The sequence below is a fragment of the Parasteatoda tepidariorum genome, chromosome 9 (assembly GCF_043381705.1).
Source record: "Parasteatoda tepidariorum isolate YZ-2023 chromosome 9, CAS_Ptep_4.0, whole genome shotgun sequence".
Classification (NCBI taxonomy): domain Eukaryota; kingdom Metazoa; phylum Arthropoda; class Arachnida; order Araneae; family Theridiidae; genus Parasteatoda; species Parasteatoda tepidariorum.
Window position 1 is genome coordinate 9,542,638 of NC_092212.1, and position 15,676 is coordinate 9,558,313.

The 15,676-nt window shown below is 32.8% G+C and overlaps 1 protein-coding gene across 1 annotated transcript; it reads left to right on the forward strand.

The window, feature by feature from the left end:
- The first annotated feature begins 1,110 nt into the window (after window positions 1-1,110).
- Window positions 1,111-15,222, forward strand: LOC107447160 (uncharacterized). Its single transcript, XM_043049984.2, has 6 exons — window positions 1,111-1,181; window positions 2,211-2,260; window positions 3,895-4,054; window positions 7,537-7,805; window positions 10,090-10,371; window positions 13,155-15,222. Exons 1-6 carry the CDS (start codon window positions 1,139-1,141, stop codon window positions 14,160-14,162), a joined length of 1,812 nt encoding a protein of 603 aa, XP_042905918.1. The 5' UTR covers window positions 1,111-1,138; the 3' UTR covers window positions 14,163-15,222.
- The last annotated feature ends 454 nt before the right edge of the window (window positions 15,223-15,676 follow it).

Here is a 15,676-nt window from a genome sequence, read left to right on the forward strand (position 1 = left end):
TAACGAGTTGGAGCCGTGGAGGCTCAAGTGTTAGAGCTCTCGGCTCCCAGTCAGGTGGCCTGGGTTCAAATACCAGTGATGGCTGGTCTATACTAATTCTGAACCCGGCTTACACCGACGACGATGATGACATAAAATATCCTCAGTGATATACGGATCATGGGTTCGAGGCCTTTGCAATAAGGCTAACAGTGAGAGGCTTTCGCGGTTTTTCTTTCCATGTAACGCAAATGAGGGTCAGTTCTATTAAAAAGTCCTTTGCGAAAGCAAGTTTCTCCCAATGCTTGATTCAGGAGTTCTCTTGTCTTCTGGAATGAGTTCAACATTATAAGGTTACGGAGTTAAACAATGGTAGTCGTAAACTCAAAATCGGATCAGCTGTTTTACTACTTATAAAATAATTGAAGAAACAAATTGACTTTTTTCAGAATGCTGTGAAAAAATGTATAAAAAAAGATGGCGAGCATACAGTATTCATTTTAAATTGCTTTTAATCACTTTCATTGACGATCTATGGCACCACTATGACATTTGTGAGTTGAGCCCTTAGCAAATAATTATTTAGGGGAGACTGACTTCTTTCTGGGGAAGTACGCGAGTGCGACTCAAACTGAAAAACACAAACTGATGATTAAATCCTTCTTTAACTAGCACGCTAATCAAAAAAAGGTTCGCATCAGAGCTCTGATATGCATAAAACATTTAAAATTAATAAATACAATCACTATTTAGGCTTGTTAAGCATCGTGCCAATAATCCAGTTACCAAAAAATACTTCTGTTATTAGTTGAAAAGTTTTTATGCCTAAAAAATAAAATTTTTGACTTGCACCTGTTAATGCCCCTGACGGTGACATCTCGACAAGTGAGGTATAATTTCTATCTCATTCGTCTAAATGTAGTTGGACAATTTCAACATCTAAATATATTTCCGTAAATTCACAATTTTAATTTTGGTTCAAAAGAATTAGTTCAAACAATTTGCCCCTTCAATCGTTCTTATCACTTTTTAATTTCTTTTTCTGGCTGTGGCAACCATTCTATAGTCCAATCATCAAGATGTTAAGTTTTTAGTATTGGGAAGAAAATAGTTTTTCCTGTAAAAGTAATTTATTATTTTTCTTTTTCTCCAGAGAAATATGACGTTTTTGATGGCCCAGAGAATGAAAATATCCTTCATTAGTAAGTACATTCTTACTCATATTTCTTTTTCTTTTACGGGAGAAAGTAAGCAGTGGTAGATAGTTCACAGTAAAAAACACGGAAATTTTCTCTTTCTAAGCTTTCATTTTAACTTTTTTTACAAAAATGTGGGGGTAAAGACTTCTAATTTTAAATAAAATATTATATGACTGTTCATAGTTAAAAATTGTCATTGATAATATGCTCAACACTTTGGCTAATCTTAAAAAAAAGAAGAAAAAAACGCTGCTGAATATAAGAAAATATCAAATATTTTCAATGGCAAACATAGAGAAAATCTCCAGTTTTGTGATAATGAAAAGTGATTGTGGACAAACTTTTTAATATTTTAAAACTTACTCCAATGCTGTATTATCAGTGCTTATAAAAATTTGCAAAAAAATGAGAGTATGGCAGTGATTTTGACCATTCTCCTCTAAGTGAAAAAATTTCGCCAAATTGGCGTTCTTTTTTTTAAAAAAAACTTAATAACTTTTGAAATATTTAAGTTATTTGTTTGTTCTAAGGCCTAGATAATTCTTCACGGTAAGATGGTATATATAGTTTAAAATTGCAGCTTTGGTTCATGTAAGGCACTTAAACTATATTTTTATTTATTATTTTTCTTAGCGAAGGAGTTTCGAAAAATCATGCTAATTGTTAATTCACAACAACTATTTCTGAAGAGAGTACATTTTACAATGCTAGTAAACATTGCGCAACCTCAACGTCAACTGGAAGCGCGTGAACCATTTTTCTGACTCAAGTTTTATTATTATTCCTATTATAGTAAGTTAGAAGAAAACCTCGAAGATGGTTAGATACTATGGATGAATGCTTACGAATGCTTTGGTTCGAACTTCTAACTTCAAAGATGGTTAGAAGTTTGAAGATACTTTGGAATTAAGTTTTAAAATTTTAAAAAAAATCTCAAAACTTTGAAAATTTTCAAAAGCAAAATGATTTAATCTCGCTTCACATTCTTCAAATATTAAAGTTCTATAATAGAATTATTTTATAATTTTTCAGCTTTTTGCATCATCATACTCTGTGCAACTGATTCGTACCAAGCAACTCGAGTAAGTTGATTCTTCATAAGTTTAATTTATTCAGTAATTTAATACAATGTTGAAATTAAAAAAAAATTTATTTAAAATTATCCTACCAAATTTGACGCACAAAAGTACATTTATGTGTTAAACTTTCTTCTCATATTTTAGGAAATGCTATGTATTAAGTAACGAACATTGAATAACGTTACAAATCCAAACATTCTTTAACCTCCGTCCGTAATTACGCACTTTAAAAAATAAAAGAAGGAGCAAATATTCTTACAAAGAAAATGAGAATTTATACTTTTTGACTTAACTATTAAATTAAATATTTAAACAAAGTTTCCCAATAATTTATAATTACTTGACTTTCTTAAAAATCCCTGGGTTTTACGAAAGTTATAAAGAAACATATTTTTGTATCTCTGCTATAACATTTCACATTCTTAATAGCTGTAAAAAATTTTAAAGAGCATTTATTTCTTAGACAATTATCTAACTTACAATCCCCGCATCTTCCCATCTCGTGAGCCTCCAATGGTCCATTTGCTTTTAAATATTTAACAGAAACCTCCTTTGAAAACCCATAGCTGCAAATTTCTTTGAGGTAACAAAATTAGCTTTTTATGCGTATTAAATCTTGAAGTTCAAGTTCTCAATAAAATATTTCACACTACCACAACGAATCAATAATTTTAAAAACAATATATGTAGATAAGATCGATTTGTTGGCTAATCATGCTTATTGATGTCTTAATAGTTTTGCTATTAGAGCATCCTTCCAAACTTAATTGTTGTTTTAATACCACTTTGTAATATCTTTTTCAACGAACGTACAAGTTGACAGACATGAATTCCGCAATAATTTAGTAACACTAAGAAAACATAAGGAAAAAAGAACTTTTAACATGTGCAATATGTTTTCTTATATCATACTCGGTTCTATATCTAAAATGGTAAATTTCATTTTTTAATCATCCTGCATTGTTTCTAATACCACTCGCTATACTTAATCACGAAGATGCATATTAGGAACAGTAGCAGTTTAGAAAACTCTATATTGGACCAAGCAAAGGGATTCGCTTGAATTGGAGACGATTAAACAGTACTTTAGACTTGTAAGTTTCAAATTATGCAATATGTTTCCTTATATCATACTCGTCTCGATATTTAAGAAGGTAAATTTCATTAAAATTTCAAGATTTAATGCTCCAAATCGCTGATGTTGCTACCACCAAGATAATTATTTCTCAACGGCCGTACAACTTGGTAGCAATGCGATTCTAGCATTCTTGCATGGTACCATCGATTTGAAACTCAAAACTTCTAAAACTATCATTTTTTCGCCAAAATATTTGCAAAATATCGCAAATATTATCACCAAGATGGCAAAAAAGTTACTAAGCCGAGTCTTGCATAGGAATTACACCAGGCGTTATTATCTCTATGAAATACTTCAGAATTACACAATTTTTCTTACCAAACTGATTATTAAGGACCCATCTGAGATACATATCCACATAAACAAAGAATATTTGCATAGTTGTAGAATTATTTTCAAATTCGCAACAATATTTGTTCTTCAGAGGGAAACAAAAGATTTAAAGAATTCAAAAATGGTTTCTTTGTCAACTGTTATTTTTAAAATCTTCCGTCTTTAGATGAAAAGGTATTCAAATGATCAAAGAGGTGAATGGAGTTGGAACCGTGGAGAACAGCTTATCGATGACCAACCAGGAAATGCTGCCAAAACCAATTGGCCATCCAGCAAAGGAGATTCTGGTAACATCAGAGGTCAACAAGCATCCAAGACAAACAGAGGTAATTCAGTTCCTACAGCTGCCAACTTTTACGTTTTTTTGCAAAAGATTTTTTCCATTATGGCAATATTCATTCTTTTTTTTCTTCGGTTTATTCACTGACGCTCAGCAACCCCGATGATTACTTCGCAATAATTTCAGTTTCTTGGCACGAAACAGTTGAAATTATTCAATTAAACATGTACTAAAAATAACACTCGTGCCAACGCATCTTACGTCCAGATATTTCCATTATGATGCTATAAGGTCTATTAGTGGATATGATTTTTTTTAAATAATATTTCTAATTAAAAATATATTGCTGTAACAAATTTGGTGATTTCACTAATGTAATTTAATATTTTTGCTTATTAAGAGGACGGATATAATTTAAGAGGACGGATATAATTTAAAGAGGACGGATATAATTTAAAGAGGACGGATAAGTACAATGTTTGTACTCATCACTCTGTGCATGAAGCTAAAAGTTAAGTTCTAAACCATTAAATTAATCTCTTTAACCGTAATTCATATTAGTATATTAATGTAGTTTGCATCAAAAAATAATTTGTAAAATGGTTAATAAGATCGAACGGTATAAATATACTTGAGGGTGCCCCTTGGCGAAATTGGCGACTTATGTTTGGCGCCATTCCTGTTTGCGTGGAACACCGTGGTAACAGGAATGTCTGCCAAAACATAATGTAATTTCAATAAAGTATTGGAAAATTTCAACAAAACATCGGCCAAAACTTTCTAAAACTGCAATGAACCCAATATAAGCAAAATTAATATACCCAATAAAATACATTTTGAATCGAAACAAAAATTAATGGAGTAAGCACAGAAAGAAAAGGAAAAAAAAACAACTCACTTCTTCATTAAGCTTGAATATCCTCAGATTTAGGTGCACATAATTTTCTAATGGCAGTTAGATACTGTCTAAATTTATCATAAATAGAATAGACATTTATCATGTGTACCTCCATCGTCACATAAATTCGGCGAAATACGAATCGAAAAAGGCGTCTGTGGTACCGGACTGCCGGTGACAATTTTTTCTAAAGCCCCTTTTTATGACTGCCCACATACCTTCGATCTTATTGACCAGAAGCAAAAGTAACCTTACCAGCCGGTATCCAACGTTAAACTAACGGACCTCTGGAATTACATATAGCGTTGAACATTTAAAACTAACGCTAAAATCTAAACCGATAAGAATCACGATTGGGTTTCAACATCGCCCAGCTTGGCGATCAACCGCGATCACAACTTGGCGAGAATCAAGGGGCACCCTCAAATATAGTCTACCCGATCGGAAACCGATTTAAATTACTTTATCTTAAAATGTAACGTATAATTAAGTTATTCTACTAATAATAATAACAATCCTGTTAAAACTTTTAATTTAGAAAACAAGTAAAATTAAGAGCGTAATAACGGTACAGGTAAATACCTATAAATTAGGAATGTAAAAGTATTTATTGGAAAACAATACCTTTATGACTTATATCAATTTTGTGCTGATGACGAACAAACCAATATGAAAACTAATATGAGGAAACTGGATCCTTACCATATGATTTTCCGGCCATTACAACGACAACAATGGAAAACTGCGACACCATCATTAGATTTTTATTATTATTAGTTAGGCACATGGATATGAGACAATGGTTTCAAGTTCTATCAAAATAAAAAATAAAAATACTGATTTTTATCTACTCTTGCTTTGATTTTTATTTCCCCAGAAAAATCTTCGCCAATAAACGTAAAAGTTGACGGTAACGATATACGATTCAAAAATTCTTTTAGCTCTTTCGATACCAGCGCCGTATTTAGCAATCATTCACGTGATCCCTTGTGTGTTCACCCGCCAAATTAAGCCAACATCCACACGATACCCCTTGTATGCATGTGCAGTATTTAGCCATTAGACAGGCGATACCCTGAGAGTACGAGAGATGCCTTGTGTGTTTGAAGAGCTGTCTCTGCCCGCCAACTCTTTCCACCAGATTAATTTTTGAAACTGACGTGTTTTTTCCTATTATCAAGCATATCTTTTCGCTTTAGTTTCTTAGGATTAAGCAATTTATATCAATATTTTGATCAAAAATTCCCCAATGGCAATATTTTAAGAATTAAGTGATAATCAACATCTAATTTTCTTAAACACATAAATTTTGCTATTTTTTTTATATGGCTGCAAAAATTGTGCTTTATCGCGTGATAAATAAACAGAGATGTCAACGTGCTCCGAACTGAAGATAAATATTTTCGGGCCGCAGTCTTTGAATGTATGATTCATGGTTTACTTATTTAATAAGCCACTAAGCAATGTCGAGTATTTTAAAAAGTTGGCAAAATTAACCAAAAATCTACACATTTTAGTTCGTATCACTTTACATCGTTCTTTAAAATATTTAGTAGAATCCGGAGCAGTTGACATCTTTGAATAGTAGTACTATTGCCATTTTAACACTGCAAATAGATTAATGTACAGGGAGTTAAGTTTTTATAGCTAGTTCTTATATATAAGACGTAGTTGGAAAGCAGGCAATTCCGCATTATCCAGAGATACTAACTTTTCCAGATTCGACAAAATATTTCAAAAAATGAGTGTCAACTACAAACTAAAATGTGCAGATTTTCTGTTTAATTTTGCCAACTTTGTAAAAATCACAACATGCTTAACTGTTTATTGAAATTACATACATTTGCAGGCATGTGTACTCAATATAGGTTTATAAACCTTTGTCAAGTAGGAGGGAAAAAACAATTCAGATAAGGGAATTACGAAGATTTCCTCGAGGGCTATTGCGGGATTCGAACCCGCCACCTCCACGCTTTGCACAGAATTTGGTGAGCGATACAGCTCTGCCAAGGAGGCCTCACACTTAACTGTTCCTAGTCCTAGTGCGATTTAGCTGAGCACCAGGATCGCGAAGCAGCCCCTATCCCATTCATCATGAATTCGGGTTCCATTTGTATTGAGTCTTTGTGGTTATCAGACAGTGGGATTGCGATTAATTATTACTGGAAGCACCACCAACCGATTCATCTTATACTGATTTGTTCTATGCTCAAAAGTCATGAAGGAATAAGCTTATACTGGTGCGCTTAATTGTTATAAAGTGACGTATGACATAAGAGTTTGAATTATTTAGAAATAATGGTGAGTAAAAACTACATAAATCGAATTTACTAAACCAATAATCGAACATTAAAAGACTACCACTCGAAAATAAAAATCCGCTATTCGGAGAAAGTTGGAATCTCTGTTTATCACGTAATAAATAAGAGTACTATCATCATTACAATTCTGCAAATAGATTATTGTGCCGGGCAAGTAGATTTAAATCTCTACTTCTTATATGTTAGAAGTAGTTGGAATGCACACACACAGACAATTGCTCTTTATCACGTAAAAATAAGAGTACAATACTTTTGCAAATACTTTAAATTGCAGGCAGGTAAATTTTAATTTCTAGTTCTTCTATGTAGGAGGTAACTGGAATGCAGACAATTGGTCTAACCAAGACACCAAAGGAGGCTCAGATATGGGATGGACTAACCAGCAGCCTCAAGGCAACAACAAAGGCAGTGCTTATCCAGATGGGAGTGACGACGGATCTCCTGGTGATCTCGAAGTACTTTTGAGGGGTGTTCCTGGCATGGATTTCCCAAATTTTCAAACAATTCCAGACACAGACTTCGACTGCAGCCAGATGCCATCTCAAGGTTATTATGGAGATGTTGACGCTGGTTGTCAGGTTTGTAGTAGTCGTTTTTGACATGATTATGTACTGACTTGCTGTCTTGAACCTCCAGCAAGATGGTAGTAATACTTATTTTTGCGTCTGCCCTACTTAATTATAGTTAAAACATTCTTATTTACGTGTGAAATCTTTTATATTCATGATTTTTTTTTAAAACTCGTGTAAAGCTTTTACTTTTCCTAATTTCCTAATCACTACACCACAACTTACTTTTTTTCGAATAAAATTAGCTTTTATCTTGCTTAATATAGTAGTTCTAAGACAGAGATGGGAATGACGTTAGCAGTTTTTGATTGCAGTTGCAGATAACTCTTGATTTCTATCGCAGACTCTTTTGTATTTTCAGAAAATTAATTCAAAGCATTCTTTCCAGAACTCTCTGACAAGGTGTTAAATTAAGTTCCAAATCCATTTAGTTTATCTCTTTTAAATGTTCTTGCTGTTTCGCTAGAACTACGACAGAATTTTCTATGAATTTCTCAGACTGAAAAATGATTCCCAAACAGAAGACATATTTGAATTGTATAATATCTTAAAATTTTGGTCTTTAATGTGCAAGTCTTATCTACAAGTGTCGTAAAAGGATATCAGAGTATTGTTTTCGTACTGATCATTGCAAATCAGATTTCCCAATTACGTTACTAATGTAAATGACGTTACTAATGCAAACGACGTTACAAATGTTAATAGATTTCGTGTATCTAAGAATTAGCAACAAAGAAAACAATCTAAGGAAAAAAGAACCCATTTAACGAAAAGAGATTAACAGTTTTGCTATACCGTTTACTAATAATTGAAGTATTTTTTCTTGCAATAATATGTTTAGTTTATTCATTTAAAAAACTATATAAAAGCATCAATTTAAAAAAAATTTCTATGATTTCATTGTATTACTAGCTTAATACCTTTTCTTCATATGGGGTGAATAAAAAAAAATTCTTCAAGCCGTCTAACTGCTCTTCCACGATCGTAAGATCTCAAATTATATCTTGTTAACATTTTGCACTTAATTATAGCAACACCTCACCGAATTCTACGGAAATCAGTTCAACAGCCTATGGTGCAATTTTGGTCAAATACCCAACACTATGATATTTCGAACAAATGAAGAGATTGTGTGCACTACATTTAATACAAATAACGGATACTGCTCTACCACGCCATCTATGTATACTTGATTTTAGTATTAATGGTCGGCTGTCAGGGACGCTACTTTGCATAAATCAGCTGTTCCTTTAGCAATTGTCAAGCAGTATAATTACCAATTATATCACGATAATACTTTGTACCTATTTTATTATATTTGGCACCTGCTATACTTACCCTGAAACATTTGAGTATTGAGCGAAATACTCGTATCTGTGGTAGCAGGGTGGGGTCGAGGGAACTTTTATAAGACCTTCAGGGGGACTTTAGAGCAGGGACATTTCTCTATCTAGCTTTTAACATAATGTTTCAAATAGTATTAAGTATTGGTGGGAAAAAAAGTTCTTTTAATTCTACTCAAATAAACATAGATCCATCACCCTGCTGTTCCTTTAACTATTTTGCGTTTACTGCATAATAACAAATAATCTCAGGAAAAAAAACTTATCTAATTTAATGAGGGTTCATTTAATTTTCTAAAAACATATCTAATTTCATGATGGATGGTTCATTTCGGATTCTAAAATCATACCGAATTTAATAATGGTTCTATTCATTTTCTGAAAACATGTCTAATTTAATGATGGTCCGTTTCGCTTTTTAAAAACCTATCTAATTTAATTATGGTTCATTTCATACTCAATAAACCTATTTAATTTAATGACTTCTCATTTTATTTTCTAAACACCTATCTAATTTAATGATGGTTCATTTCATATTCTAAAAAAATATCTAATTTAATGATGGTTCAATTCATTTTCTATAAACCTATTTAATTTAACACTAGATTGTCCAAGGAAGTCATTCTGACTGCTTTTCAACTGTTTTTTCATATGCAGAAAATGTACAAATAATAATGCATAAATTACTTTTTTTCTCCAAGTGCAGTAATTTTTTTTTATTGTTAATATTTGCTAATATCTTGTTATATAATAGTAAATAATATAAAAAATATTAAAAATTAATTAAACAAATTTCTTTACACATTATTCTTTCGCAATGCCGTCATTTTGACTGCTTTTGGGTAATATAGGTATATACTAAGTTTCAGTCTTTCTAGAGTTAATGATAGTTCATTTTATTTTCTAAAATCATATTTAATTTAATGATGGTTCATTTCTTTTTCGAACAGGTATTTCATATTTGCCAACCAGGAAACAGAAAAGATTCCTTTTTATGCCCACTCGGGACAATATTCAACCAGAAATACCTTGTTTGCGACTGGTGGTTCAATGTCAACTGTTCCGAAACTCAGTCTCTTTACGAACTAAACAAAGATATTTACAAAGATACAGCATTAGTAACTGATAAACCCACGACAACAACAGAAAAGATGCTTCCCTGGTCTGCCCAAGATCTTGACGGGAAACGTCCCGGTAAAAGTTGGAACAACCAAGGACCACCAGGAAAACCAGTAAGTTGTCGGAATTACAACAAGCGATTAAATTTTATGGTGGCCGGATCACGCTATTGGTTGAAAATGACGTGACTACTTGTGGGATGGGAGATTGGTTGCGTTGACGCGATTTGAATTACTGAAAATTTTGCCCTTAAATGAGTTAATTTTTGATTTTCTTTATTTTTAGTTAATAATTTATTATTAATTTTATTACATTCTCAAGATATATAGCAAAACTAATTTTCAAATGTGTTTTTTAGCCTAATATTTAAAACAAAATTCATTTAAATAAAAGAAATGTCTGTTCGATCGAAAACAATATTGTAATTTACTGAATTTTAAAAATTCGCTGATTTTAAAAAAATAGTAACAGTTACAAATGTTATAATGTATAATGCATATGACTAAATAAATATTTCTCTTCAGAATTCAAAATAAAAATACTATTTACAATTCACACAATTTTGGATAATTTCTATTAGAGTTTAAGTCATGGAAATAAAATTTAATACTGTTATTAAGTAAACATTAACCCGAGCACGCGTGGAAGCGGAATCTGTACATAAAGTCAACTAAACACCAGCTGATGCATATCATCTTCTTTCGCACACATCGTAATGTCATTTTCGACCAATAGCTTGATCCAGCCACTTCGAAATTTAATCGCTCGTGAATTACAAATTTTTATACTCAAACCATCACCTCCTACATCAGAAAACCTCGACACGGATTTTTATAAGTAATCTAGGCAGACCATTTAAAAAATGAACCAGTTATGCATTTTCACCGAATTTCCTTTAAAATTCTGAAAGAAATTTATCTTATTTAAAAATTTATGTATTTGTCACATGTTAATAATTTATCTACATGTTAATAATTTAAAAGTTCATATGCAAGGCCACTTTGCTCTAGCTCTTTGGTGGTAAAGTTTTTAAAATCTTGGAAAAATTGACAAAATTTCTGAAAGGTTGTGCTTTTAATGCCTACCACTCCAGAAATTTTTTTTCAAAAAGCATAGTAGTTGACAGACTGTAAACTTTTCGACCGTGAGAGGAGTTTAACCCTTTGACGGTTATGAACGAGTTCAGCTCGCAATCGAATCGGGCTCGTAAGGCGCACAAACGAGTTCCGCTCGGGAGCAAGATTTCGACCGCAACGAGCACTACTCGCGTAGTGAAATTTTTCCCCAATGCGCGCTGACGAGCTGAGCTCGTTCGCCATTATTATTCTGCATTGACTATGTTAAAAACGAAAAGTACGTAAAAACTGTTATTTATGAACTACGAATACTTTAAGAAATTTTTAAAACGAGTGAGGCGAGCATCTACTGCATCCAGAGATGCCAACTTGCTCCGCTTTGTAAAATAGTATTTTCTAGTGATGGCGAAAGTCAAGTTACTTTCAGTTTAGTATTTTTTCTTTTAAGTAATTTTTTCACCACTAAATAACAAAAATTATAAGTATCATATAAAATGCAACGTTCCAACAAAAGTCTACTGGTTACTCTACTTAAAAGTAGGCGTAACTGTCCTTCTGCAAAGAAATTTGCTACCACTTTATTATAACAATTCCAGAGAGCGGAGCAGTTGGCATCGTCAGAGAAGGGTGACATTTTCGGTAGAACAGCGGTGAAAAACAGCTGCCGCTTTCGACTACTATTTGCTCGTAACACTGCGCGAATTAATGAAACGGAAACTGCTCATTTCCCTGACCATCAAAGTGTTAAATAAATTTATGACTTTTAATTAAAAATGAAGTAATTCTTATTATAAAGAAAGTTTTTAAAATGAGTAATTTCGCTGCAATAAATAATGTATATCCAGAAAACGGTACACGTGAGAATGATTTGGTTGCTGAAAAAATTCAAACTCTCAATCGCAATTTTCTTCGAAAATGATCGAAATTTAAATGAAAAACGTTTAAAAATTTCCAACAAGAACGAAGATTGTGAAGATAAACATCTGAAAAATTTGTAATAGAGATAAAACGGTGTTGCCACTTTCCAGAAAAATTTATAAACTAATATTAAAATATCAAGGAATCAAAATCTTTTAACTATTTACCATCGATCAAAAATATTTGCGAATAAATAAATTATTTGTATTACAACTGACCAACCGAATTCATAAAATGGATGTGAAATTAAAAGCTATAAAATTTACGATAATCTTATAAAATTATTGTCAGCACTTTTTAAATTATTTCCTGACTGTGACAAACTTGTAAAACCTCTTAGATATATGGAAACGCACTGCCTGCTTACTTTAATGTTTAACCAAATATTATACTACGAACCAAATATTCAGCTAAAATTCCACGACGAATGTATAGGGCCACTTCGCCGCCCAGGTGCCCAGAAAAATCAAAACACTAGGACTAGGTATATGGATAATACTTTTTAATGTAATTTAATACTCTGTTTAAAAACTTCCATTATATAGAGAGAAAATCATTATACAGGAACTTCTTTGTAGTTAAACTCTACTGACATTAGTTATATTGGTTAAATTTCATTGGCACAATGGCTTTTCTGCTCTATTCACTTGGTTCAGAAACTCATAGTCAATTATTAATTTTTAAAACAAACTATGCACTATCGCAACCGTTATTTCCAGTGATACTACAGCAATATGATTAAAAAATAATTTTTTGAAAGAATTTTTAATATAGTGAGCCATCGCGAATAATGGAATTATTGCGGATGTAAGACGGTGCACTATAGCGAAGTCCAACTGTAATAATTATCAAATTATGTTTGGGCTAGCAAATCAAATAACATTTTCTGTGGTTGATTTCAGAATGCTGTCAGTATGGACATTCCAAGCAAAAGAGGTGGAAAATCATATTCGGGTAACGCCGCAAAATCGTGGAGTCAAACAGATGTTCAGCAAAAAGAAGTAACATTTTCCTGGAGTACATCTAAAAACTATGGTAGCTCTTCATTTTCCGCAGGTGCTTCAAATCCAACACCTAAGCCTATTTGGTATGGTATAGATGGCAAACCAGCTAAAGACCAAAGTGAGCCACCCCGCAAACATAATGGCCTGGTGCAGAGTAATGCTCCATTCGGGACAAGAATGAAAGCTAGTCCATCCATGCCTACAGCTGGTACTTGGAAACCTTCAACAGACCAAACCACAACAACACCCAGCTGGAGAAACAGCCAATCAACAACAGCAAGTTCTCATGGATGGTTAAACCATCCTGAAACTTCCATTGTTCCATCCGGAGTGGATGGAGTTTGGGAACAGGGAACAACTGGATCACTGGAACAGAATGCTGGAACTTATTTCGATAGCGAGAGGGATAATTCTTTAAATTCCATACCTGTTGGAACTTCACAAAATCATAAGAGACAGGCTCTGGTAGATATCAGCAATCCCGAAATTCATACGACACCAATTGAAACCAAAAGTTCTTTTCTGGGATCAACCACTGCAACAAGCTTGGGAGATTGGGTGAACTTGCCCGAAACATCTATTGTTCCAAGTGACGTCAAAGGAGTTTGGGAACAAGAAACAGTTAAAGAACCCGACTATAGTATGTCACCGTCGGTTATAGGTGCCAGAGGAATCGTCATCAAAGCTTCTGGATCCAGGCCAAGAGAAAGCCGATTCCAGTCTTCAACGACAAGGAACAGAGTTTGGAGGCAAAGGCCATCCACACGAAAAGAAAACAGATCCATGGATCCATCAATATCCCCAGAGAAAAAGTGGGGTAAAAGAAGAACCTCGAAATCGAAGCAAACCGCTCGCAAAAATATTGCTACTAGAACCAACTCTGTTGCAAAAAATCAATACTGGTAGTACAGAGTATGCTAAGAATTCAACAACATGTCACTTTACCTTGGATTGATAAATGACTATGTACAACATAAAAAATGTCCCTTAGATGAAGGTATATGTTTGTAGTACATTCACTGCCGAAAATAAGGAAATCTGTAATTATTTTTTGTTTACCACGAACAAATTTTTCGAAATAATGACATTCTACTTGGCGACATTGGGATATTTAACATCATTTAATAACAGCCTTAAAAACAAAGGACGCTCTCGTTGTCGATGGAGATATCGCCAACTTGGTAATCTTGGAGATATTTTTGGCAACAAATGACTTCTTTAAGCTCAAAATGCACAAGTCTTGAGAATTGAAAAGGCATAAGGATGTGAAATATCAGAGAATTCACAAGAAGCTTTTCGTTCCTCCAAACAAATCGGTAGTTGATGGACCATTTGTATTGGTTTTCATATGTGAATCTAACACATTTTGTTAATACAGAATTATATAGTTCCATCTTAAGTACAGAAGAAAAAAAAACGTTACGTAGTTTTATTAAAGAGTATTTCAGTTTAACCATCGGTGCAATATAATTTAACTGTCATCTATCAAGCCTATTCATTCATTATATATCTAATCGAAATTCGCTTTGAATCTCTTAATTCTTCCATTTGAGCCATTTTCATTTATTTTATCGTAATAGATATCACGCACAAGTTTTCATATTGAGTCTATTTTTCTTCTTTTGCATTATACATGAATTAAAGAAGAAATATCAATAATAAGGCATAATTGCTTAGAAATTAATCCTCCGCCAGTAAGAATATAAAAGTTATTTAACACTTCATTTTACTTATTTTAAATGTCATTTTGCGCAATTGTTTATTTTTGTTTTTTAAATCTGTAGCAGAGGATTGATGATGGCTATTATTTTTACTCTGATATCTGGTGGAGGTATTTAGGGGTTTTGTAGATGGTTTTATTCCTAGATACTAGATTTTGAGATTTGTACAATTGATTATATGCGGGTATTTATTTATTTGTAGTGTTTTTTAGTTGTTTATAATAAAGTTTTTTTTAAGGAAGAAATTGGTTTGTTGTTTTTTAAATATATATTCTGTCATTTCCGAATAATAGATTCGAAAGACTTTATTATTATATAGTGATGAGCCACAAAATACTGCAAAAAAAATTATTCCTATTTAAATTGTAACTGCACCGAATAGCGTCTCGTTTTAGCTTTCACTAAGAATTCAAGAGAATATCACATCATTATGACATAGCTTTCCATTCTAAATATCTTGAGTCGTAGTTTCGACATAAACTAAATAAGCAAATATATTATTGTTCCAAAAGTATTCACATATTTTAGTAGTAGCAATACTTTATACACTATGGGCTATTGGCGACGGTCTAGGAAATATCTCCGAGGATGATCCTAAGACTTGCCATCACAATTTTGATCCTCTACAGATGGGATGGTTTCCCTTCTTTGGCAGTTGGACAACCTGCCTGTGAAGTCGAGCACTTTACGATAAAATGG

Coding starts and splice junctions, on each gene's coding strand:
- LOC107447160 (XM_043049984.2), top strand. CDS start 1,139: ATGACGTTTTTGATGGCCCAGAGAATGAAAATATCCTTCATTA. Junction 4,055..7,536: donor AGCATCCAAGACAAACAGAG/GTAATTCAGTTC, acceptor TCTTCTATGTAG/GAGGTAACTGGAATGCAGAC. Junction 7,806..10,089: donor ATGTTGACGCTGGTTGTCAG/GTTTGTAGTAGT, acceptor TTTTTCGAACAG/GTATTTCATATTTGCCAACC.